At 37.6% G+C, this 25,117-nt stretch overlaps 1 protein-coding gene across 1 annotated transcript in view; it reads left to right on the top strand.

Moving 5' to 3' along the window:
- LOC114048286 overlaps positions 1–25,117 on the top strand; it is a 144,937-nt gene that overhangs the window by 102,731 nt on the left and 17,089 nt on the right. Inside the window, exons 7-8 of the mRNA XM_027869185.1 lie at positions 15,735–15,892; positions 17,927–17,969. Coding sequence (XP_027724986.1) covers positions 15,735–15,892; positions 17,927–17,969 — 201 coding nt within the window. The remainder of the gene's footprint in view (positions 1–15,734; positions 15,893–17,926; positions 17,970–25,117) is intronic.

Here is a 25,117-nt window from a genome sequence, read left to right as displayed (position 1 = left end):
TGCCCATTGAAATAAGTGATAGCATCTCTTTGATAATGTGTGAACAAATAACTCAGTTAACTAAAACAGGTTTTAAAGGATAAGACCTTTGTTCTTGATTTGTTCTGGCTTTGAAGGCATCTCTTTATGTGAAGCGTGGATACCACCACTGCTATCCATTGATGTGATTCACATTTTCTCCTAGATAGGGTATGAAAGTAACCTGCTCTAAGTGTTATTCAGCCCCTTAAGGGTGACTAATTGAGTGATATCATTTGGAGATGTTTGATTAACTTATGGTTTAGAACTGAGCTACATTTTTAGACTTGGGGCCATAAAAAGGATCAGACAGATCTTCCAGAGAGAGCTGAATAAGAACATAAACCCTGAATCCTAAACCATGTATCACATATTAAAGTTGGCTCCCTTTGGGAAGGGAAACCTCCTTTTCAAAACATTCTTCTCTTAGGGGACCACTATAGCCTAGAGATGATAAGAACTAGAGGTAGCAGTGAAAGGCAAGTACTACTGGACCCACCTTCCAGGAAAGAAGTGGGATTTTTCCTTGACGACCCAGAGTTTCTCAACCAAATATCCAAGAGAATAGAGGAATAAATATGTTGTACCAGACCTGGAGAGAACTCCAGCAAAAGACTGAACAAGTGTTTACCCTTTTACTAGAGGGTAAATAATTTATGAAGACATTATAAGTTTGATGGAAAGGGGTTTGTGTTGACTTTTTAGCAACCCCAACAAGTAAGGAATTCCCTTTCATAAGAGCCCCAAGCTTGGGGTTGCACTACAAATCTAAATTATTAGATAGGAACCTACTATAGGTATGGACTCGCTGGAGGATGATGGGTTGAGTCAAGCACCCCTTTTCTGTGGAACTGCAGAGCGTAGCGAGCCTAAACAAAGACCCACAGATATGGTCTGTGGCAGTTATTGGGTTCAATCTGGGGGACCTAACATTACTCACTCTGTGACTCATGTTTCCTCATTTTATCCACATCTGTACAGTCACATACACAGAGAGAGAGAGAGAGAGAGAGAGACAGAGACAGAGACAGAGACAGAGACAGAGACAGAGAGACAGAGAGACAGAGAGACAGAGAGAGAATAGTACTAGTGGATTTGCAGATACAGTGTTACTTAAGTACTTGTACTTGCACATAAGCTGAGGGACATTTTTACACTGAGAAATGATTTCTTAATGTCAGAGCTGTGGTTGTAGACCGCAGTACACATTCGTCCAGGAACTCTGGGAATTTCAGGATCATAAAGGAGGTTGTTTGACTCGAGCCCTTGTCCTCTACTGAGCTAACAGTTCTAATATGGATCTGGAATGCATATAGCATTCCAGATATAAAGTACAACTCACAGATTGGGGCTCTCCCAAAAAAATAATTTTGTATTGGAATTATAAGAGTCAACTTAGCCTCCTTTCCGTCGAATCCGTATGGGCTAGAGAACTTATGGTAGTAGTAAATGGCAAGATCTGGCTTGCTGATATGTAGTATTAGCTTGAGTTCTCGAACAGGAACTGAGGAACCATTTTACTTTGATAATCCCTAAGTGCTCACATAATTATGTCACCACCAGTCTAATCTAGCCAAGCTGCTTCTGTCATCTTCATTCTCTTCAATGTCATTTCTACCTCTTCTTTAAGCACATCCAAGATTGTGATGATACAACTCAATTCTGGTGATTCTCTTATCCTTAATGGTGAAAAAAAAGTTTTTTTAAATTAATATATTTGTAGATCTTTTTCTATCTTTTGTCTTCCTGTTGTTTTATTTCCAGTTTCATCCTTAAAGGCTTGTGGGATGACTTTGTTTAATCTGGTTTCCTGCCAAGCTTTCTTTAAACTGTTTTTATCATCCACTCTTTCTTTTTTATGACACATAATATTAATAATGTCTCATCTTCTTTCTCTGAAAAGTTTTACAAATAAGTATATTCTAAAACAGTGTTATGCTTGTCTGATACATCTCTCTGCTTTGTCAAATAAGGCAAATGTTTGTTGATGAAGTTCTTTTTAAATTCTTATGATCTCCTTTTTGTGGTGATTGATTTACATTGGTTCAACTTCTATAAGATATTATTGTTTGTATCAATGTTAAACCCTTTTTCGGCATTGCAAGCTGCAATTGTTTTCATTATATATATTTTTCTCATTTCTATTCTTTCTATTAGTTTTAATTTCTATCTTTGCTCTAACAAGTCAAAAACTCAATGGCCTCAACTGATACAGACAGCTGATTCAAGAATGACTCCCAAATCACTTCCATGTTATATCAATAACAATTCTTCTCCTGTCTGTTAAAATATAATCAATTCTGTTTTTATGATGTTATTACATGTTCACCATGGCCAGTGCCTTCTGATCCTTTTTCTTAAAAGTAGAACTCCTCTACTTTTTCATCCTTCACAACAGATGTGAAATGTAACAGATGGCAGTATATAAGCTGCAAATATTTTTATTGTGTTGGTCTGTAATTTTATCTTGGGTACTGCAATAGGAAATGACCAAATTTCCTATGAAATGACGTTTTTTATAGTGGAAATTTCAAGATTAATACCATTTAGTTCCTTTAAATATAAATATACATATATTTAGTTCAGTTAACTAATTGGGAAAATTTGATCTGAGTGAGAATATAATTCATTGACAGTCAATTAGATTATTTTTCTCTTAGGAAAATTCCCATAAAACAACTAGCGCAAATAAAAGTTTGTTTATGATTTTTATGAGAGAGGTGTGGACTTGACCCTGGGTTCTCAATGCTGGCTATGCCAGCAGAGGACAAGCTCTACTTTATAAATTAGTGAATACTATTCATTCCTCTAGCCTAACCATGTCTCCCTCAACAATAAATATATTGGTCACTGGACAGGATACTTTTGTTGGTCATTGAACAAGGATCTGACATTTAGAGTGCCAATAGCTAAGTTAATGTTTAAAGGCTGGCCTAAAGATTGTGATTTTTGACACCATCTGCCACCTTTTCTGCTGCTCTGCCACTGTCCCTGGAAAAGCAGACGGCATAATTCAGAGAGCCATTTGTTACATGTCTAAAACATGATCACAAACCGGCCAAGATACTCATAACATACATCTCTGTATTTAGTTAGACCAGTCCTTGGGAAGCCAACTCAACTCATTGCCAGGCCGGTATACAAAACTTTCCAGAACAGTAGAACCTGTTAAAGCTTGTGCTCTTCTGGCATAGCCTTTGAGAACCTAGTTGGTTATTAACTGAACTGATCCAAACTCTCTCCTCTGTGCCTTTTCCAAGTGGGTTCCCACATCTGTCTGACCTCTGCCTCTTGGAATCTTTAGCTTTTTTCAAGGTGCAGCTTAGGTGAATCCTTCATGAGGGTTTGACTGATTACCCTATTTGTTAACATTCTCTCCCTCTTAAAAATGCATTGCATTATTTCAAATAAATATATTTTATGTGTATTCATTTGTGCACAAATTGTGTCCCTTCAGTAGAATTTAAGTTCCTGAAAAGAATGGATTTTTTTTTCACTTTTTCTTTTCACTTTCACCTCAGTCCCAAACACAGTATCTTGTACGTAGTACAAGATAAACATTTGTTGAACTGAACTCCTACTTTATCTGACAATGTCTTGGAGTTGTCACATCCACTACTTACTGGTCTCTTCTCATCTGAAGAAGAAATGCACATGCCCCAGGGCATGGCCAAGGAACATCTCAATAGTCATCCACTCAGCTGCATCTATGCAAAGAAGCTGCCCCTTTCATCTAGAATGAACTATTTGTAATGAGCATAAAATGCAGAATAGAAAGCATCTCTGTTCATTATATGACCAGGTTATCAAAATTCACTCAGGAATTATTTGCAGAGCAGTTCCCCTGAGCAAGATGGCTATGTAACCACTCCTCTCTTCCTGGATGCCATGTCTATATTATATCTGACAGGAAGAACCTCAGAGCCATTCTCAGAAAACAGTCTAGATTGTAGTCATCCTCATGAATATCACTCCCCCCTCTTGATTTGATGGGCTAAGGCCAGCTTCCTAGTCCCCTCTGTTAATCTACAGGAAGACGCAGATAAATAGGCTTTACCTAAGAACTCTGTCCTCCAGCATTTGGTATAGAAACATGACTATTGCTGAATGGGGTATTTTTCTCTAAGGTAAAACTGATTTATGCATATGGAAAGCGGAGCCAGCTTCTCAGTGCTGTGAGCACAAAGTTTTCTGGTTTAACTGTTCTGTTCCTCTGAACTTTTCTAAGGAAGAGCCTACCATGTTTCTCTTAACGATAAATTACCTAATAAAAATGGACAAGAGTAAGGAAAGTTTACCAGTTCAAAATCCCAACTGTAATTATATTTTAGCATCTATTGACTAGGGATAAATGAGACAAGTATACACACCATAAGTGAGAGGGGAGGAGGGACTAGGGAACACCTATGAAACACACCCATGTAAAGAAACAAAAGAGGGAAAAACACATAAGGGAAATGTGTAGTCAGAGCTCAAAGGCTGAAGTGTGGCATGCTTCTGAGCCACATCCCCAATGTCTCCTGGTGAATTTATTGCACTTCTGATCTGACACATAGTTTCTGTTAGGCATTGCTCTTCTGGATTTCTGAAGGTTATTGTTAGGTGTTGCTCTGCTTCAGCATAAGTCTCCAGCTGAGGTGCTATTTTTTACTGTGGATGAATGGACTCTACCCTCTCTCTTTTAGCTTAGAGTCCAGAGAATCAAGTTTCAGTTCTTTTAAGGAGGCATGTCCTTCACTTGGGGAGGGGGGGATCCTTAGCTGCTTTTTTCCATAATGAAAGGAAGATCTGTCAGTCCCAAGTCTCCAGATCTTAGCTGTGGATGGTTCTTTTCTCCAGGAGAATCTTTGCTTCCAGGGGCCATGATGCTCTTTTTACCACAGAACATCTATTCAACTAAAACCTGTACCTCCAACTTTTAAACTGTCTTTGAGCCTTACATACTACTGTTTACTATTAGCAATTTTCCTATCCCAAGCCTCTATCTAACATAGGGTTAGAAATACCCTTTAACTTTTGTCAGTTTGTGATAATTGACCTATCTCTGTTCAAAATCATCTTTAGCACCTGCCTTTCAACCAACCACTACATTTTTTCTCATGTCCTTCCCCAACAAGATTATTTGGGTCTCTCATAGGAATTAAAAAGAAGAGGAAATAAAAGAGGCCAGATGGGCCTTGGGTGGAACATTGCCCTCCAATTGTTCTGAATACCTGAATTTATTATATTTATATGGCTAACAAGGAGCATCTGTGGCTTTGAGCTGCTTAAGTATTCATCAAGAAATTTTTTTTCTTTTTTTTTTTACTTTAAGATTTTATTTTCCCCCAATCACATGTAAAAACAATTTTTAAAATTATTTTTTTTAATATTTGAATTCCAATTCCCTCCCTACCTCCTTGCTCTCCCCTCCTCCCTGAATTGAGAAGGCAAGCAATTTGATATGGGTTATATGTGCAGTCATGAAAACATATTTCCATATTAGTCATGTTGTGAAAGAAAACACAGACAAAAAATGAGAAAAATAAAGAAAAAGTATGCTTCTACTGGCATTTAGACCATCAGTTTTTTTTCCAGAGATGGATAAAATTTTTCATCATAAGTTCTTCAGAATTATCTTGGATAATTACATTTCTGAGAATAGCCAAGTCATTCACAGTTGATCATCATACAATATTGCTGTTATTGTATAGAATGGTCTTTTGGTTCTGCTCATTTCACTTTGCATCAGTTCATATAAGTCTTTTCAGGTTTTCCTGAGAGAATTCTGTTCATCATTTCTTATAGCATGACAGTATTCCATCACAATTACATGCAACAATTTGTTCAACCAGTCCCCAATTGATGAATATCCCCTCATTTTCTAATTCTTTGCCACCACTAAAAGAGCTGCTATAAGTACTTTTTACCTATGCAGGTCCCTTTCCTTTTTGTTTTTCATCTCTTTGGGATACAGACCTAGTATTGATATTGCTGGACCAAAGGGTATGCTTTGTTTTATAGCCCTTTGGGCATAGCTCCAAATTGTTTTACAGAATGGATGAATCAGCATACAGTTCCACGAACTCAATTTTCCCACATCCCCTCCAACATTTGTCATTATTCTTTTCTGTCATATTAGTCAATCTGATATCACCAAAAAGTTTTGCAGGGCTCTTAAGAAATACAGGTAAAGATCATTATGCAATTCTGAGCAAAATGGTGGTTGGATAGGCATCCCTTCCTCATTGTATAACCTGTGCATTGAGGTGCCCATCCTTATTAGCATTCTTTCTATTTTCCTACTTTTCCAGCAAAACTATTAGCCTAGTTGGAGTATATCCTAACTATTCATATAAAGCTTTAACACCTGCTTATATTTCCTGGAGCTTATAATTGTTCTGGTGCTAGGAAATGACTCAGTGAAAAATATCTCCTTCATTGGAAGGAAAACTGAAAAGAAAAAAAAATCTATATCTAATCCAGTAACTTCTGATTATGGCATGGTCATGCCTATCTCTGTTATCCTATTGTGTTTCTGTTCAAGCAGGGAGCAACTGTTGTTGGGGCAATGAATTTGTCTTCTATTACAAAACCTTGATAAAAAACGAAGGAGTTGTTACTTTAACTGAATGTGGGAGGGAGACTATGATGGTGCCAAGTTGCAAAGTCTAGTCTTTCAAGCGTAAATTTCCTTCTACTTTTGAGGAAATTTCTCCTCTTCCCCCTCCTTTCTTTTCTTGAGAAGTAGTGGGGAGTGGAGAAGAGAAATGTCAAACATAATCTTTAATTATCATATTAAAAATTGATGGCTCCTGAAGTCATTCATTTTTTCTAGAACAAATTGATCTACAGATATTGAAATCATTTCCTTTTTCCACCCTGGTGAGCTCCACATTATATCACACCATTCTTTCTCTGCTCTAGACAACATCCTCTCCTCCTCCCCATCTTTCTTCATGGGATAAATATGGTTGAAGGTCATGGCCAATCTTTCCCTCTTTTTTTGTCCACTCAGTTTTTGATCCTTTTCTCATTCCTATCCTCTATAATGTGTCAAAGACCACCATTTCATTTCACAAAAGCTACTAAACAATTACAAAAGAATAATGAATTTTTAGTCATTGTTTGGTTAAAATATCTTTAAAGGAGAATCTAGGGAGGAACGGCTCCTGTCCTATTCCTAAGATACATTCTTTCTTCGCTTTTGCTACTATTCTCTTCTTTAAAATACCACGTTCTAAAAGGTACATCTTCTACTTCCTTTCACTTTGTTTTTGCTTAAGACTTGACCTCTCTCCCTCCACTTGTCTTGGGTCTAGTTCCCTCATCGACCTCTACATCACACGACTTTCTGTTTTCCTTGGTTCTCTTTGATTCCTTTTTCCTTCTTAATTTGTGGATTCCTCTCTGCTGTGGCGTCAGCTAAAATGAAACAGGCCAATATAGTTTATTAAACTTTTCTCTTTCTTTAGATAAAATTACTGTGAAAAAGAGGTTATAAGATTTTATTGCCATCAATAAATGCAAATAATTGTGATAACCTTAATTTCTCTATTAACTTTTTAACATTTACACAATAAATTGTTTTATTTTTTAAAGGGAGGAAAAAATTATTTTGTTCAGCCAAATCCTTTGCCCAGAACAAACCATTCATAGAAATCTGTAAGGATCATTTGGTTCTACCAGAGTTGAAATTGCAAACATCTACTAGCATTCTTGATTCATAAAAATTGTACATATCACTTAATTTGAAATATATTCACCATAATTTGGCCTTTTGTTGCTGTTATTGTTTACATTTTCCTTTTTTATCTAGCCAATGACATAATAAGCACTTAGCTCAGTGCCTGGCATAAAGTAGATGCTCTATAAAGTAGATGCTATATAAATCCTTATACCCTTCTCCTCCTATCTCCACACACTCACCAAGCCTCCTAAACTCTGGCCATCACCCACTTCTCCTCCCCAAAGGCATCTTGGACTCCACTCCTGAAAATGCCCATGACTCTGATAGGTGAACTTTTACCTTATCTTTCCCATATACAGATCTCCAATCCCATCCCAGGTCGCCACACGCCTTTCACCCACCTCTTCCCTGCTCCTCTTTCGGTGCTTTCCTTTCCTAGTAGAATGTCATCTCCTTGAGGCAAGAGTCTGCTTGCTTACCTGTATTTCTATTGCCAGTGCTTAACACAATGTTTGGAGTAAGCAATTAATAAACACTTTATCTATTCTAAAGCAGACTGACCTATAGGTATTGTTGTTAGATAAATCTTTCAATTAATAGACATTCCCAATAGACCCTAAATGAAAGTTATCCGGGTGAAATAGTCAAGGATTTATTTTTACTCAATTAAATAATTCATAGAAAAAAATTACACTAGCACCTCTGCTGATCCAAATCCTGAATACTGACTAACTCTGTTAACTGAAAAACATAGCCCTTCTCATTTCTTCCCTTCTTGTTGCCGATCTATGGCATAAATGAATACAGAGAAGAACATTTGGGAATTGTGCATATGGCCTACTTTGCATATGGGACAGAGAGAGAGACAAAGAATTCTGAGCATTTACATCCATCTTCACTGATACAGAGGCAACTAATAAAAGAGGGAACAAAATAGGTTTTTGTGACCTCAAGTAAACTTTTCACCTTTGTATGCCTCAATTTCTTGACTGGAAAACTGATGAGATCATGGAATTTAGAATTGGAGGGAGCCACAGAGATCATATAATCTGTCACCTACAATTTTACAGAAAAAGTAATTAAGACCTAGAAAACTTAATCTCTAAATATGTTGTGATTTATCACATATCACAAACACAAGAACTGATTTCTAATTAGGATGGGAACTGAAAATGCCTTTAAACCACAGAAAGATGAGAGATGTCATCCTTGGTCATTCTTTCTTGCTAGAAATCATTTCAGCAGGGGAAAGGACATCATGGACTAACCAGGGGTGGGATTTGTTCTGTGAAGTTTGGATTCAGTCAAAGGGCCACACTTGAGGACCTAGAGGGCCAATGTGGCCTTGAGGTTCTCCACCCCTGGACTAAGCTAAATGAGGGTCAAAACACAAAAACAAAATTTTCATTTGGTGGATTTGAAGATTCTGCTTGCAAGAACAGTGCTTAAAGCTATTGGGCCTGGTGAGATTAAAGAAAGAAAAAATAATGGGTTGAGCAGGCACAGCTGCCTGAGTATCATCAGAGACTCTAGTGGCTCACTAATAACTGATTTGCCACAGCTGCACCCAGGGCCACAGCCGTCTCAGACAGACAATCCTAAATCTGTAATCATAGGCTAGGAGGCAGCAGCTGAGACTGCTAGAGATGAAAGATCCGCCATGATTTAAACACAAGCCCCAGGTAGCAGCAGCAGTAAAACTCAATCTTCACACCAATCAACCCACCCACCATGCATACAAGACCAGCTTGTGTCAGGGAAGTGAACCAGCATCAACGATCATACTTGGGTTCCATTCCTGGGATGTGTTCATAACTGTATCTGACCTTTTGTATTTTCCTATCACTGAAACCTTTCATGGGAAGGCATCATCACTTCCAAAATGAATCTGTTGCTGTTGGTTTTAGTATTTTGGGAGACCACAAAATAGACCTTGTGTTTCTGCTGTAAAGGGTTTTGGGAGAAAGGGGATTGAGTGGCTCTAATGGAGAAAGTGACAACTCTGACCCTACATTTGTAAAGGGTATCTTAGTTTTATTTATTCAACAGTTACCTTAATTTCAATTTTACTAATCTCTCCTTTGGTTTTCAGAATTTTTAATTTGGTGTTTAATTGGGGATTTTTAATTTGTTCTTTTTCGAGCTTTTTTAGTTGTATACCCAATTCTTTCTCTATTTTATTCATCTAAGCATTTAGAGATATAAAATTTCCCCTAAGGACTGCTTTTGTTGCATCCCATGAATTTTGGTATGTTGTCTCATTATTGTCAATCTCTTGAATGAAGTTATAGATTGTTTCTATGATTTGTTGTTTGACCCACTCATTCTTTAGGATTAGATTATTTAATTTCCAATTAATTTTTAGTCTATCTTTCCATGGCCCTTTATTACATGTAATTTTTATTGCATCATGATCTGGAAAGGATGCATTTACTACTTCTGTCTTTCTGCATTGGATTGTGAGGTTTTTATGCCCTAGTACATGATCAATTTTTGTGTAGGTGCCATGTACCACTGAGAAAAAGGTATATTCCTTTCTATCCCCATTCAGTTTTCTCCAGAGGTCAACCATATCTAACTTTTCTAAAATTCTATTCACCTCCTTAACTTCTTTTTTGTTTATTTTGTCATTAGATTTATCTAGTTCTGAGAGGCAGAGGTTGAGGTCCCCCACTAGTAGAGTTTTGTTGCCTATTTCTTCCTGTAACTCCCTTAACTTCTCCTCTAAGAATATGGATACCATATCAAATTTGGCTGCTGCAGAATGCTGTTGCCCATCATGGTTTCCCGAGCTGGTGTCTACCAGCTCCCCTGCCTGTACTGAGGCTCTCAGTGGGGACGGGGAGGGGGGGAATGGAGGGGGAGTCCCAGTGTTGGCACTTACCAGCTCCACCACCCTGGGTCTCAGGATCTCCTCCTGGTATGTTGAAGTGGGGTTTGCCACTGGCTTGCTGGGACACCTCCCATCCTGTACTGCTCCCCCTCCCCCAGAGCAAGAGGGGAGGGTGAGAGCAACTTACTTCTTACTCCACCATCTTGGCTCCCAGAAGCAGAACTCTGGATGCTGTGAATTTCAAAAGGTCAGAAGCAGTACCATAGTACCATGGCATTTTAGTGTCTATATTTGAAGTCTATACAGCATCATTGCCCTAAGGAGAGAGGAGGAACCTTCAGAATCTAGTCTGACAGTAGTTATGACAAAGATTCATCCAGCAGCAATACTACCGATGGACATAAACTTGGTGGGACCAATACGATGTATGAACGATGCTAAATTGGGCTTATTACCTTCCTAAAGACCAAGTTAGTATAGAGAAGAGAGTGTTCCCCTGCCCCCAAATTTTAAGGGAAATGTTTGTTATATTTGTGAAGTAAATATCCCTTTGTAAAAGCTAATTGATATTAAGTGGTTTCATGGAACTGGAGAGCTACTCAATGGTATCCAACAATGTGGAGTTAAGGCAATAGCATTAGAAAAGAGACATAGCCAATAAGGATTGAGCCAAAGGCAGTAGAAAAAAGAGAAACCTAAAACCTCTCATAGTGTTCTAGTACCCAGAAGGGCAGGTATAGCCAGCCTGGCTTCAGGAGAGTGAACTGGAGTGAATTCACTACTGGTAAATAAACTATTTTCTTGGTATAAAGTACAATCAGATAGGTAGGCTATTTGCAGAATTCCTAAATTTACAGCATTTACCTGAACAGATCAAAGTCCAGGTTCTCTGTCAAGGTTCCCCTCACCTCTTCACCTTAGTTTCCCTGACCTCCCTCAAGACTCGGCTTAAATTCCACCTATAAAAAGAAATCTTTCCCTGTCCTCCCCCATTCCCAGTTCTTAATGTGACATATAAAAAGTTTGGGAGACATAATTTCTGAGTAATTAATAACCATTTTATTAATTGTGGCTAGTGGATAACTAATAAAAAGGTCATTTGACTATCTTTACCCTTGGTAGAATGGGTGTTCCTAAGAGTGGAAATAAACTCTGATTGGTTAACACTTAATGAGAGAATGAATATTATAATTAGAGGTGGGCTTACTATAATGAGAGTCTGGGGCACTTGACTCTGATCACTCAGTCTCAGACAAAGAGACTATACCCATACCACCCCTAGGATAATCTAGACAAAAGGAGGAATCCATTTCCACTCAGACTTGTCTGACTAAAACACAATGGGCCAGAATTCAACACTTTCCCTAGATTAGAATTCCTTTACCTTTTGATCAGATCCAAGTTTCACCAATTGGGTGTCTTGCCCAATATTTCATTTTATCATCAGCCCCTCCCTTCAAAGGCTTGTTGGATAACCTACAGGGGCTGATTTCAGAATAAGGAAATAGAAAGAGGGAAAAACCTTAGTCCTTATTCAATAATTGGTTATGAACATAAGAGAGAAATAATCATTTCTCTCACTAATATCTTCCTTACCTGTACCTAATACCTTCCTTTCCTGACATTCTGGACTTCCAAACCATGCCTCTATTGCTGTCTCATCCTAGAAATTCCTTAGAGCCTAGGGCCTCCTAAATAACCAGTCTTCTCAGCATGAAATATCCCTCTGTAAGACTCACCCTCACCCCTTCTTCCATTGGTGAGTTTTTTCTGGAGCCTCAATTTTGTGGAGGGGCCCCAGCCAGTCTGCCTTCATTTCCCTCCAGCACCTTTTCCTCACTCTCTGGATTTCAAAACCATATCCTTAGGCTGGGTACCTTCATCTCCAGACCCTACCCTTACTTTTCAATTCTCTTTTGTGTAGGGGAGGCACTGTCTTTCATTTTGTTTGTATTTGTATTCCCAGCACTTAGCACAGTACCTGACACATAGTAAGTGTTTAATAAATGCTTTCTTCCTTGCTTGCATCATTCTTTCCTTTGTTCCATCTTTCCAATTCAGATTACCTTCCACCTACTCTCTCTCTATATATATATCTTGTATATACCTTATTGTTTCTATATTATCAACCCCATTAGAATATATGGTCTTTGAGGGCAGAGATGGTGTTTTTGCCTTTCTTTGCATCCCCAGTACTTAGCATAGTACCTGGCACATGGTAGCTTAATAAATGTGTCACTGACTGACTGCTGAGACATGGAGTACTTCAGTTGTGTAGAGTAGTCAATACTAGGGAGAGGAGCTGAACAAAAACAAGCGGTTACATAGATGTTGGCAACCACACAGCATGCTAGCTAATAGAGGAAGCATCATGGCTGACGTGAACCATTTTCTTCCAAGATGTCTTTGGTTATAGGATATGGTAGCCAAAGGCAACTCCAGTCTACTGTGGAACATCATGAATAGTAGCACCTCATAAAACAAAAAGAAGTAGTCTCAAATATATCCTTATTAATTTTATTCTGATTAGATTTGTCCTAATATCAAAATTGTTTCAATGAGCATGTAAGCTATCTCTCTCTGCTGTGTGCCATCTGAAAATTAGAAAGCATATCATATATGCCTTTGTCTATGTCACTGATTTTTTTAAAAAAAGTATTAAGGCACAGAATCCTGGGGTACTCCACTAGAGATCTCTATGCAAATTAAAATTGAACCATTAATAGGGTTTTTTTCTGACCTAGCAATTTAATAATTTCTCACTTTATCTAATTATACTCTTGTCTAGCTCATTTATCTCCATTTTTTTTTCAACAAGAATAGCAAAGGAGATTTTGACAAATACATTGTTAAAATCTAGGTGAATTCTAGCTATAGCTTTCACCTGGTTAACCAAAACAGTAACCCTATCCAAAAAATAAATAAAAGGAAATATTATTAATCTGGCAAAATCTGTTCTTTAAAACAAAAGTTTTATAGGTGCTATTTGCTCTCTTTCCACATTTTACCCGGCAAACCCTCCCTTATAACAAAGATTGAAAAGAAAAAAAATAATAATTCTATAAAACCATCAGTACAACCAACTATTTCTGACAGCATATACAACATCCTACACACCATGGCATGATTTATTCTGTATGAAGCCAAATTGACTCTTTGTGATCAACACTTCCTTTTCTAGATGCCCAATGATTTTATCAAGAATTGAAGTCAAGCTTATAACTTCTCTCTGCCTCAGTTTCCTCAGTTGTACAATGGGAAGGGAGTAATAAGAGCACCTACCTCACAGGGTTTTTGTGAAGATCAAAAAAGATAATATTTGTAAAGCACTCAGTACAGTGCCTGGCACATAGTTTATGCTTAATAAATGCTTGTTCCCTACCTTTTCCTCTAAGTGGCTTGGCCAAGGTCGTCCAGCCTTTAAGTGACAGCTGAGAATCCAACCCACGTCTCCTAATTCCTAACCCAGGACTCTTTGAACTATATTATGGCTAATTCTAAAAGGGTAAATGTTGGTTGCAAAAACATTGAATTTCAGAACTGCAAGAACACTTAGGGATAATTGTCTAATCCTCTCATTTTACAAATGAGGTCACTAAGTCCCTGAGAAATGAACTCGATCACCCAAAATCACATAACTAATAAGCCACAGAGTCACTCAAGATCTTCTGTTTATACCTTTCCCACTATACCTCACTACCTTGCAAGGTTGCCAATCGCTAAAAGTCCAATGAAATACAAAGCATTATAAATAATATATTTGCAATAATGTTGGCAACACTATGTAATTTGCAATAATATAGATGTTGCACTAATTTGCAAAAATATTTTCTAGCAACTTTTTAATTGGAAACATTAACATTAAGGATTAAATTGTAGAATAGTCTGGTCTCCTAAAAAGTATGTATAATGTTAATTCTAAGGAGAAAAAAAATTTTTTTTTAGTTACAAACAACTGATTTACACCTGAATTTTTGGAACACAACCAATGTATAAATAGGAGACTACATGCACTAGATGAATCTTGCTTATGCATACAATATAATTGATTTAAGATGGCTACATTTAAATATTAATATGTACTCTATGTATAAATATCCTATATTTTCATTATTATATGTATTTTAAGACTAATTAGGTCTCATTTATAAAGCATCCTTGGATGCATAAGTAATAGACATTCTACATTCTTAATTTCCTGTAATACTTTCCTTCTAAGAATTTTTGTTGATAAAAGGAAACTATGAAATGTATACCAGAAAAGATGATCAGCTTATTAAATATTGAATTGAAATAAATTATTATAAGGAAAATATTTATGAACTATTTATAGTACCTTAGTTTGTATAATTCATATTATACTATTATTAAGACAGTCTTTTATTAAAAAAAAGTTCCTTATCTGTGCACTATTGATAACCATATATCAAAAATTGTTAATGTTTTATTTTTCTAGCAAGAAAAATTTAATAATAGTGTTATAAAGTGGCTTTTTATATGTTTCTGAGATTCAGAATTGGGAAGGAACTAAATTCAATCCCCCTATTTTACAGATAAATGAAGTGAGGTACAGAGAAGGGGATTGACTTAACCATGTAGTAAGTAGTAACAATTTATAAATCAAATAGACCTTAACAGGGATTACCTAAAAGTGATGTGGAAATGAAAAGGCAAATTTAGGCTTAATGTAAAAGGAAAAACTTTTACATTTGAAAGGGAAATGGGCAGTCTTAAGAGGTAGTGAGCTCCCTGTTAATTGAGGCCGTTTAGCAAAAACTAGATGACTACTTGGTGGGAATATCACAGTGGGAGCTTCTTCTCAGGTATGGGTTAGACTAGTTGGCTGCTGACATTCTTTCCAAGCCTGAAATTCTGTGATTTTATGTTTTCTTGATTCTTAATTTCTTAGCCTCAAAGTATCCTGCTACTCAGGGCAGCAAAGTGGCATAGTGGATAGAGGGCAGAGCCTAGAATTAGAAGACCTGAGTTCAAATCCAGCCTTGGACATTTATTAGCTGTGTGACCCTGAACAAGTCACTTCACCCTCCTTGCCTCAGTTTCTTCATATGTAAAACGAGCTGGATAAGAAAATGGCAAACCACTCCAGTACCTTCGCCAACAAAGTCCCAAATGGGGTTATGAAGACTCAGACATGACTGAAATGAGTGAACAACAACAAATCCTGCTACTCAGTTTTTGCTGTATTGATTACAGGATGAAGGAAAATGTCGGCCACTGGATGTAACAAAATTAGAAGGTGCAGAAATTGAAATAGACAGCAGCTTGGGCAAACCATTTGTGTTTAAATGTGTGCCCCAATCTGGAACCAGGACTTTTTGCCTCTGTGCCACCTCAAACCAAGAGATGAAAAGGTAATCAATTCATTTCACTCACTCACTGGTTTCTGTGTCTCCGTCTCTGTCTGTATTTGTCTCTTTCTCTCTCTTCTGTTATCTCTCTTCTCTGTCTCTCTGTCTCTTTTTCTCTGTCTCTCTCTGCCTCTCTCTCTGTCTCTTTGTCTCTCTTTTCTCTATCACCCTGTCTCTGTCTCTGTTTATCTTCTCTGTCCTTTCTCTCTCTTCTCTGGTTGTCTCCCTGTCTCTCTATCTCTCTCTCTCTCTCTCTCTCACCTCTTTCTCTCTCTCCCTCCTGTCACTCTGACTCCATGTCTCTTTCTCCTCTCTCTCTCTCTCCTCTCTGTGTTGTCTCTCTCTTTTCTAATTGTGTCTCTCTCTGTCTCTGTCTCTGCCTCTGTCAATCTCTGTCTCTGTTTCTTTCTGTCTGTCTCTATCTTCTTTCTCTCTCTCTCTCTCTCTCTCTCTCTCTCTCTCTCTCTCTCTCTCTCTCTCACCTCTTTCTCTCTCTCCCTCCTCTGTCACTCTGACTCTGTGTCTCTTTGTCCTCTGTCTCTGTTCTCTGTATTGTCTCTCTCTTCTAGAGTTGTATCTCTCTCTGTCTCTCTCTGTTTCTCTCTCTCTCTCTCTGTCTTTCTCTCTGTCTGTCTCCTCTTCCCCAACTCCTGATTTATATGTGTCTTTTTCTAGTTCAGGGGGATTAGAAATAGAAGAAATAACAGAATTATAAGATGCAGGAAATTTGTCCCAGTATAAGGCATGGCAACTTGTGCTCTATAACTTTTACTCTTTTTTTTCTTTCAGAATGGATTTTAAAAGGGTGTGATAATGACTTGCTGGTTCACATTCTTCAAATCATATCTAATGGTACTAATATTCAAGCTTTCCATCATTTAGATGTTACCTAGTTCAGGCCCTTATCACCTCTGCCTGGACTATTGCATTAGCTTTCTAACTGGACTACTTGACTTGTGTCTCCCCACTCCGTCATCCTCCACACAGTTGCTGAGGTGATTTTCCTAAATCGTAGATCTGACCATGTCACCTCTCTAGTCAATAAACTTCAATGGCTTCCTATTACTTCTAGGTTCAAATATAAATTCCTCTGTTTGGCATTCAAAGCTCTTTACAACATACCCCCTTCCTGTCTTTTTAATACATTACTACATTCCCTGTACTCTATGGTCTGACCATCCTGTCTTACTTGCTGTTCCTCACACATGAAGGCTTTCCATTTATGTGCCTTTACCCTGGATGTCTCCTATACCTCCTAACCTTACACTTATAGGATCCCTAGCTTCTTTTTAGACTCAGCTCAAACATTCCTTTCATTCAATGAAACACTTACTCTATTTGAACGATGGATTTCAGCAAGTTAACAGAATTCTTCAACTTTATTACATACTTAGAGCATTCATAATTTTTTTCAGCATGAATAGTCTCTCCATGGATGCTGATCATAATCTCTCTTAGTACACACTGTCCTTGAGTTGCTGTGGATGAAAATAAACCTTAACCCCTGTGACTAACCCCATCATGAAAAGTCCCCTGCCCTTATCTGGACCAATTCATAGACAACACATACACAGTCTGTCACTGGAAGGATACTCAGAGGCGTTCCAACATTGTACTACCTGGCAGAGTTTAATCCATGCTACTATATATAGTCTTTAAGAACCCACAGTTACAACCACAGCCCCAGGGGACTTCCATGATGAAACCTACTACCCACTTCCACCCAGCTCCAGAGAGACATATGATGAATTCAGAGTGATGATTGAGACTTTTTTTTTTCTGGACACGATCAATATCTTGCTTGACTATGCATGTTTGTAACAGTTTTTTCTTGCTTTCTAAATGTAGGAAGCAAAGAAGAGGAGAAGGAAGAGGGCGAGAAAGAATGATCTGAAAATAAAATATTTTTTGAAATGCAAAAAAAAAAGAACCCATGGTCACTGTTTTTTCCACAATGATGCATTGGTGTAAGACTTTAATGGAAAACCTTACTCTATACTTTTTAAGAAAAGTTGCTCTCATTTTACTCTTTTTCAGGTGGCTAGAAGCAATGGACAAAGCTGCACATCCTGTCTGTCAGGTAATAGACAATTTTTTATAATTATCTCAGCCCTTATTTTGTTTTTCTTTGCAGAGGTGCAAAGGAGAAAATTCAATGTCATGTCGTGCAGTCAACCTTGTGACTTGATAACATTATTCTAAAAGGTTTGAAAGAAAATGTTAGGTCAACAGATTCTGTAGGGGAATTGCCTTCTTATAGTTCTCTTTTCATATTAGTGTTGTACATTTTATCCTTCCCAGAAATCCTGGGTGGTTTCTGCAGAAAAATGTGGAATGGCAGTCCCTCCTGCTAAGTATATTGGACCAAATCCCATTCTCCCTCCTAATGAAAAAGTATGGATTATCTTCACAGAGGCTTCCAGACAAATGCCCAAGAGCTCTTTAGAGTAATGCTGTTAGCAATAGAGTTTTGATATATAAGCCAGAGGGAGCCTCTTAGACTTTCAGGCTTTCTGTCCTCAGTCTATCTGCTTCAGACCCTTATTTCCTTTCAAACCCTCTTCTCCAACACTGGAACAGTGTTATAACAGGATTTGACTTGTACACCAAAAAGCAGAAGAATGACCACAAGTCAGGATTGTCATTTAAATCTCAGAGACAGTTTTTGGCTATGGTTTCCTTTGTGCTTGTACTGTTGCATTTTGAACTGAAATAAATTAGTTTTATACTTACTGGATTTCAGAGGGAAGGGTTCTCATTTACCATTAGCTTTAATTATTCTACTTTGTGTGTGAGGCTTAAAAAGTCCTAATGGAGATTTCTAACTTCCTAGAAAAACATTTTAAATTGTTAAAGAAAAAAACAATATTGGCAGAAGACTTTGGGATAGATGGTCTCCTCTGTTAAAAATTTTGACCTCCATATGTGTTTTTTCTAGTTTTCAAAGAAGGTTTTGAAGATTTGTGGTTGAATTCACTGCCCAGAGTCCTATAACCCTCATTTTTTTTTTATCGCAGCAGTACCTATGTCTCATTTCATCACTCAGTACTCTAATATATTTCCAGTACATCACTCTGATGCAGCTTTAGGACTTTAGAAAATCTACTCAACTTGGAGTAAATGCACAAGGACATAATAGATAAGCATACATACTCCCAGATTCTAGTTCACATTTAAAAAAAATACAGCAAGCACTTTCCCCTGATATTTTTTTTCTGGTAGTAGATCAAGAGTAAAGAGGAAATAAAAAAACAAAGAAGGAAAATTAACAGTGAGTCATCATTCACACGTTTATTCAGCAAGCATTTATTAAGCACTTCCTCTGTGCCAGGCAGGACAGTGTAGGTGGAAAGGAGTAGGTCACACTTGCTCCAAGCCAAAGAAGCAGATCACAGAGACAGAGACTGACCCTAGAGCCCCATTCCCCCATCCAAGCCCCTAGAAGGGAATAACGCCTCCATCCCATGGACAGATGACTCATTCACCTCCAACCTACTGAAACTTTTTCGTTTGTCTCCAACCTCTGATAGTATTGGTCATGGGATCATTCCTCCCAATTTATTGAGCTATTTCTTGGAGTGTTGTGAAGCTCAAATGAGATAATGGATGTAAAGAACTTCGCAAAGCTTAAAGCATTGTATAAATTCCAATTATTATTATTATCATCATTAGCCTCTAGTCACCAAGCCTCTAGTCTAGCGATGTCTTCATTCCTAGAACCTTCTACTCTATTCTTGCTGAAGTCAAGCAATATTTATAGAGCAATACAATGGGATGCTGACAAATGTTTAACAACCATACTCTCCCTGGGAGAAAAAAAAATATGCATATACCCTTTTAAAATTTAAACTGCCCTATTAATACTTTCTTAGGTCTAAACAATGAACAAATAATAAATCAGGTTTTGATTTGTATACTTGATTTGTATACTTTGATTTGTATATTTTATTTTGTATACTTCTGAAGTATAAATGCTAACAGTAAAAATTTGATGATCAGCTAGTTAGAGCTGTCTCCAGCACAACTCTAGCAATTATTCAATTTCCTTTGTACAAATGGAAGAGATGGCTACATGTAACTCCTAAGAACTTTATCATTATTAGGGCTATTAGAATGAGTCTATATAAACATAAAGTATGGGTATGAGTCAATTATATTGGGATAGTGAAAATAAAACATAGAAGGCAGAAAGAGAAATGCACTGGGAGAAAGAGGTAGGGAAAAGAAGAATGAGGGAAATTATCTCACATAAAAGAAGTGTGCAAGGAAGAGTTTTTACAGTGCTTGAACCTTTCTATTCTGTTTATCCTTCTCTCTATACTCAACTGAGTGTGTGTATATATACTTCTCTCTTTAACAAACAGGGGAGGAGGAGGGGAAGGGGATAAGAGAAAGGAAGTTGATAAAATGGAGGGCAGATTTGGGGAGGCAGTGGTCAAAAGCAAAACAGACTTTTAAGAAGGAAAAGGGCTAAAGAGAGAGAGAGAAGGATAAACAGAATAGGATAGAGAGAAATACACAGTTAATAATCATAACAGTTAATGTGAATGGGATGCACTCACCCATAAAATGGAAGCAGATAACAGAATAGACTAGAAACCAGAATCCAACAATATGTTGTTTTAAGAGATACACTTGAAACAGAAAGATGCTTATACACAGAATTAAAGTAACAGTCTGGAGCAGAATCTATTATGCTTCAACTGAAGTAAAAAAAAAAGCACAGGTAGCATCATGATCTCAGATGAAACAAAAGTAGACCTAATTAGAAAAAATTAATCAGGGAAACTACAGTTTGCTAAAAGGCAACAATAGACAGTGAACTAATATAAGGGTCTCATTTCTCAAATTTATAGGGGACTGAGTCAAGTTTATAAAACTAAGAGCCAGGGCAGCTAGGTGGCACAGTGGATAGAGCACCAGCCCCGAAGTCAGGAGGACCTGAGTTCAAATCCAATCTCAGACCAAACACTTGACACCTACTAGCTGTGTGACCCTGGGCAAGTCACTTAACCCCAATTGCCTAAAAAAAAATAAGAGCCATTCTCCAACTGATAAGTTGTCAAGGGATATAGAAAGACAGTTTTCAGAAGAAGAAATCAAAGCTATAGTCATATGAAAAAAATGCTCTAAATCATTATTGACTAGAGAAATGCAAATCGAAACAATTCTGAAATACAACCTTACACCTATTAGAAATGACAAGTGCTGGAGGGGATATGGGAAAATGAGTACACTAATAAATTATTGGTGGAGTTGTGAACTGGTCCAACCATTCTGGAGAAGAGTTTAAAACTATGCCCAAAGAACTATAAAACTATATATACTCTTTGACCCAGCAATACCACTACTAGGTTTGTATCCCAAAGAGAGCAAAGAAAAAGGAAAAGGACTTATGTACAAAAATATTTATAGTAACTCTTTTTGTGGTGGCAGAGAATTGGAAATTGGAAATTGGGGAATGACTGAACACGTTGTGGTATATGATTGTGATAGAATACAAACATGCTATAAGAAATGATGAGCAGCATGGTTTCAGGAAAAAAAATGGGAAGAGCTATATAAGCTGAGGCAAAGTGAAGTGAGCAGTACCATGAGATCATTGTAATGATGATCAACTGTGAAAGACTTAGCTACTCTAATCAATACAATTATCCAAGACCATGATGAAAAAATGCTATCTACCTCCAGAAAGAGAGAACTAATGAAATCTAAGTGCAAATTGAAGTATAATTTCTTGCTTTCTTTATTTTTCTTACTTTTCTGTAACATGGCTAATATGCAAATGTTTTGCATAATTTTACATGTACGACTGATATCATATTCCTTGCCTTCTCAGTGGGTGGGGGAGGAGCTGGATGGAAAGAGAGAATTTGAACCTCAAAATTTTAAAAAAGAATTTTAAAAATAATTTTTTTTAATCGAAGAGAGGTATGTAATAACCAGGCTATCATCTAGTCACAAAGAATATCTTAGAACTGTGCTCAGACACAAATTGAAACCCAAACTGCAACCACTCCATTGGGAGGTATTCACATGTGGAAAGAATTTTGGCACTTTCTGCACTGCAGCCCCCTTTCCATTCCCACATACCACTCCCTGGTCTTTCGCTATAAAAGAACATTTATACTTTTAATATAGTTAATGCAAAGAAAAATGCTATGCATTAGAGAAAAGAGATATCAAAGTGTGGTCAGTGGAAAATGGGAGTGATATAATAGAAAGATCACTGGACTGAAAGTCAAGAGGCCTGGGTTTTTTCTCAGATTTGCCATTACCTATGATCACATAATATAATACTTGAATTTTCATCAAACTACACTATAGTCTACCTGGATAGTAAGTGGAAATAGTGAGGAATTCTGGAAACATCACAAGTCAGGCACAGAGATGTGATACAATAATGATCTATTTAAATATCTACTGGAGCTTCTCTCAATCTCTTTCTCTCTCTCTCTCTCATACACACACACACACACACACACACACACACACACACACACTCACACACACACACACACACCAGGCAGTTAAAGTTCTTCACTTGCTTTAATGACTTGCCTTCAAAAGGAGGAAGAAACAAAAAGGAGAAAATCTATTTGGGATCGGATTTTCACTAACAGGAAAGAACTGGTTGCTGGGACCATTGGGAGGAAGCAATCAGTTCCTGTGATAGAGGAAAGGAAAGGCAGGAATTGACACACTCCTTAGATTTTGGAAAAGCAGATTTCAAAGGGTCCAGAAAAAAAGATAGAGACAACATGATGAATTGGTTAGAAAGCTGTTCTTAAAGCTAAGAAGACCTGGGTTCAAGTCCCATCTCTAACGCAGAGATTGCATAACCCTGTACAAGTCATTTAACCTCCATGCTCTAGGCAACACTATATTACCATGAGATGCAGGGAAGAGACATTTCCTCATCCAGGAGCTTCCTAAACTAATGCAATTTAAGGTCCGTTCCTTCTCCTTGTCCTTATAGAAGGACAGGGAAGAACCAATGAACTAAGAACCAGCAGGGGAATTTAGCCTAGAAGGGACTAGGAGCTCTTAAAAATGGAATTAAGATGGAAAATGGGAGATTTCTGAAGAGACCAATGTGTGTGCACCTCACCAAACAGCTTAGATTTTTAAAGAATAATTACAGAATATAGAATCAAGGACAGGTAACAGAGGATGAATTTATAAGACTAACACACTCCTATAAAAACTGAAGCTCAGAAGGACTGGGGCTGACGATGAAAGCTAAGGACAACAAAAAGGCTTAAGCTATATTGAGAAAAATAGGAGGATCAAAGAAGGGATAGAAATACTGCTTGGGGTTTTTGTGGTTCAGTCATTTTAGTTGTGTCCAACTATTTATGACCCTATTTGGGGTTTTCTTGGCAAAGCTACTAGAGTGGTTTGCCATTTCCTTCTCTAGGTCATTTTACAAGTGAGGAAACTGAGGCAAATAGGATTAAGTGACTTGTCCAGGGTCACATAGCTAGTTAGTGTCTGAGGCCAGATTTGAACTCAGGGAGATGAGTCTTCCTGACTTTAGGCCTCACACTCTATCCACTGTACCACTTAGCTGCCCCCTCCTTAAGATAGGTGGAACTACAAAAGTAGACAAAAGAGATGGAGGAAAGGCAGAGCTTCTCAATTCTTTTTTATTTTCAATTGTTTTCTTCTAAAGAGAATGATTTTTACATTGGAAATGATGGGGAAAGAAATTGCTAATAGGGAATTGGAAACTATGTTTTAAAAGGACTTAATAGGATTAATGATTTACTACTACTATTAATGATTGAATGTCAGCTTGGTAGGTTTCCATGGAGTGGTCCAAGGATCCATGTTTGTCTCTGTGCTTTTAGCAATGACGTGGATAAAGACATAGATAGCCTGCTCATCAGAACTGAAGATTACACAAATTTGAGAGAAATAGCTAACACATTGGATGAAACAACAGAGTTAAAGCAAAGCTCCTCAATTTTAATTTTGCCTATTTCTCTGCCCAAATGAATTGTCTTTGCACTGAAAATGCCAGAGCAAAAATGCTTAACAAGAAACTGATATTCAAGATAATATGTTAAAAGATTTATTGGCATCTGAAATCAAAATTGAATGGGAAATACATATTTAAAGCAATTATCATCTATGTAACACCTGTCATAATGTGCACTTTGATTATAAAATGGGTTGTAAAAAATTTGGAAAGTAACCTAACAAAAACCTTCACAATATTAATGAAATGCAAGGCCCATTACCCTAAGACAACAATGGAGAAAATAATACCCATAAAAAGGAGGAAGAAAAATGGCTCCAATTTAAAATTTTTGAGAAACCCTATCTGTCCCGTAGACAAAGGGGACAATCATTTCTAGAGACTAGGAGGCAATGAACAGAGCAAGAAAAGATATCCCCTAGGGAAAGAATACCACTGAGTCATGATCGGGAGGTTAAGAAGGACGCCCTCAAACCAGAGTTCACAAGGAAATTAAGTCCAAGGACCTAGTCCAGAGGCAGAAAAGGAATTCATAGTCATGGTCCAAAGCCAGAGAGTCAAGACAGAGTCAGGGGAATCACAAACACGAGTGAGATTGTTTTTCAAACATAACTTCTCTGACTGAAGCATTCTCCTCTGGCAGTATGTAATCCAAAGTGGATGGAGCATTGGGCCTGAAGTCAGGAAGATTCATCTGAAGTTCGAATCTGGCCTCAGACACTTGGTTGGTTGTTGTCCTTTGCTCTCAAGGAGGACTAAAATGATGTCACAATGTTGGGGTCAAGATACAGTGTGTCTGACTGTGACTGATCAGACCAAATATGGAGCCGAAAGGCTCCATCGTGGATCAGGCACAGATAATCTACATGAACATTGAGAATGGAGATGGCTCTACATCTGTGGATCTCACTTTTGTTTTTCTTTTTTGAGCTACTGCAATTCTGCTTCACTCATAAAGCACAGCACCTTCTTTGATATGAGCAGTCCTGTGACAGTGTCTCCCATATCTCACAATTGCTTCCAAAGTTCTCAGAGGGGGGCAGCTAGGTGATGCAGTGGATAGAACTCGCTTTGGAGTCAAGAGGACCTGAATTCTAATACAGACTCAGACACTTACTAGCTGTGTGACTGTGGGCAAGTTACTTAACCCTCATTGCCTCACCAAAAAAACAAAACAAGCAAACAAACAAACAAAAAAAAAAGTTCTCAGAGAGACCTTGAAAGAGTCCTTGTATCACTTCTTC

This window comes from Vombatus ursinus, unplaced genomic scaffold (genome assembly GCF_900497805.2).
Source record: "Vombatus ursinus unplaced genomic scaffold, bare-nosed wombat genome assembly UNPS02014792.1, whole genome shotgun sequence".
NCBI classification, from domain to species: domain Eukaryota; kingdom Metazoa; phylum Chordata; class Mammalia; order Diprotodontia; family Vombatidae; genus Vombatus; species Vombatus ursinus.
The sequence above is the reverse complement of the archived record's forward strand: the minus strand, read 5'-3'. Positions and strand labels throughout refer to the sequence as shown.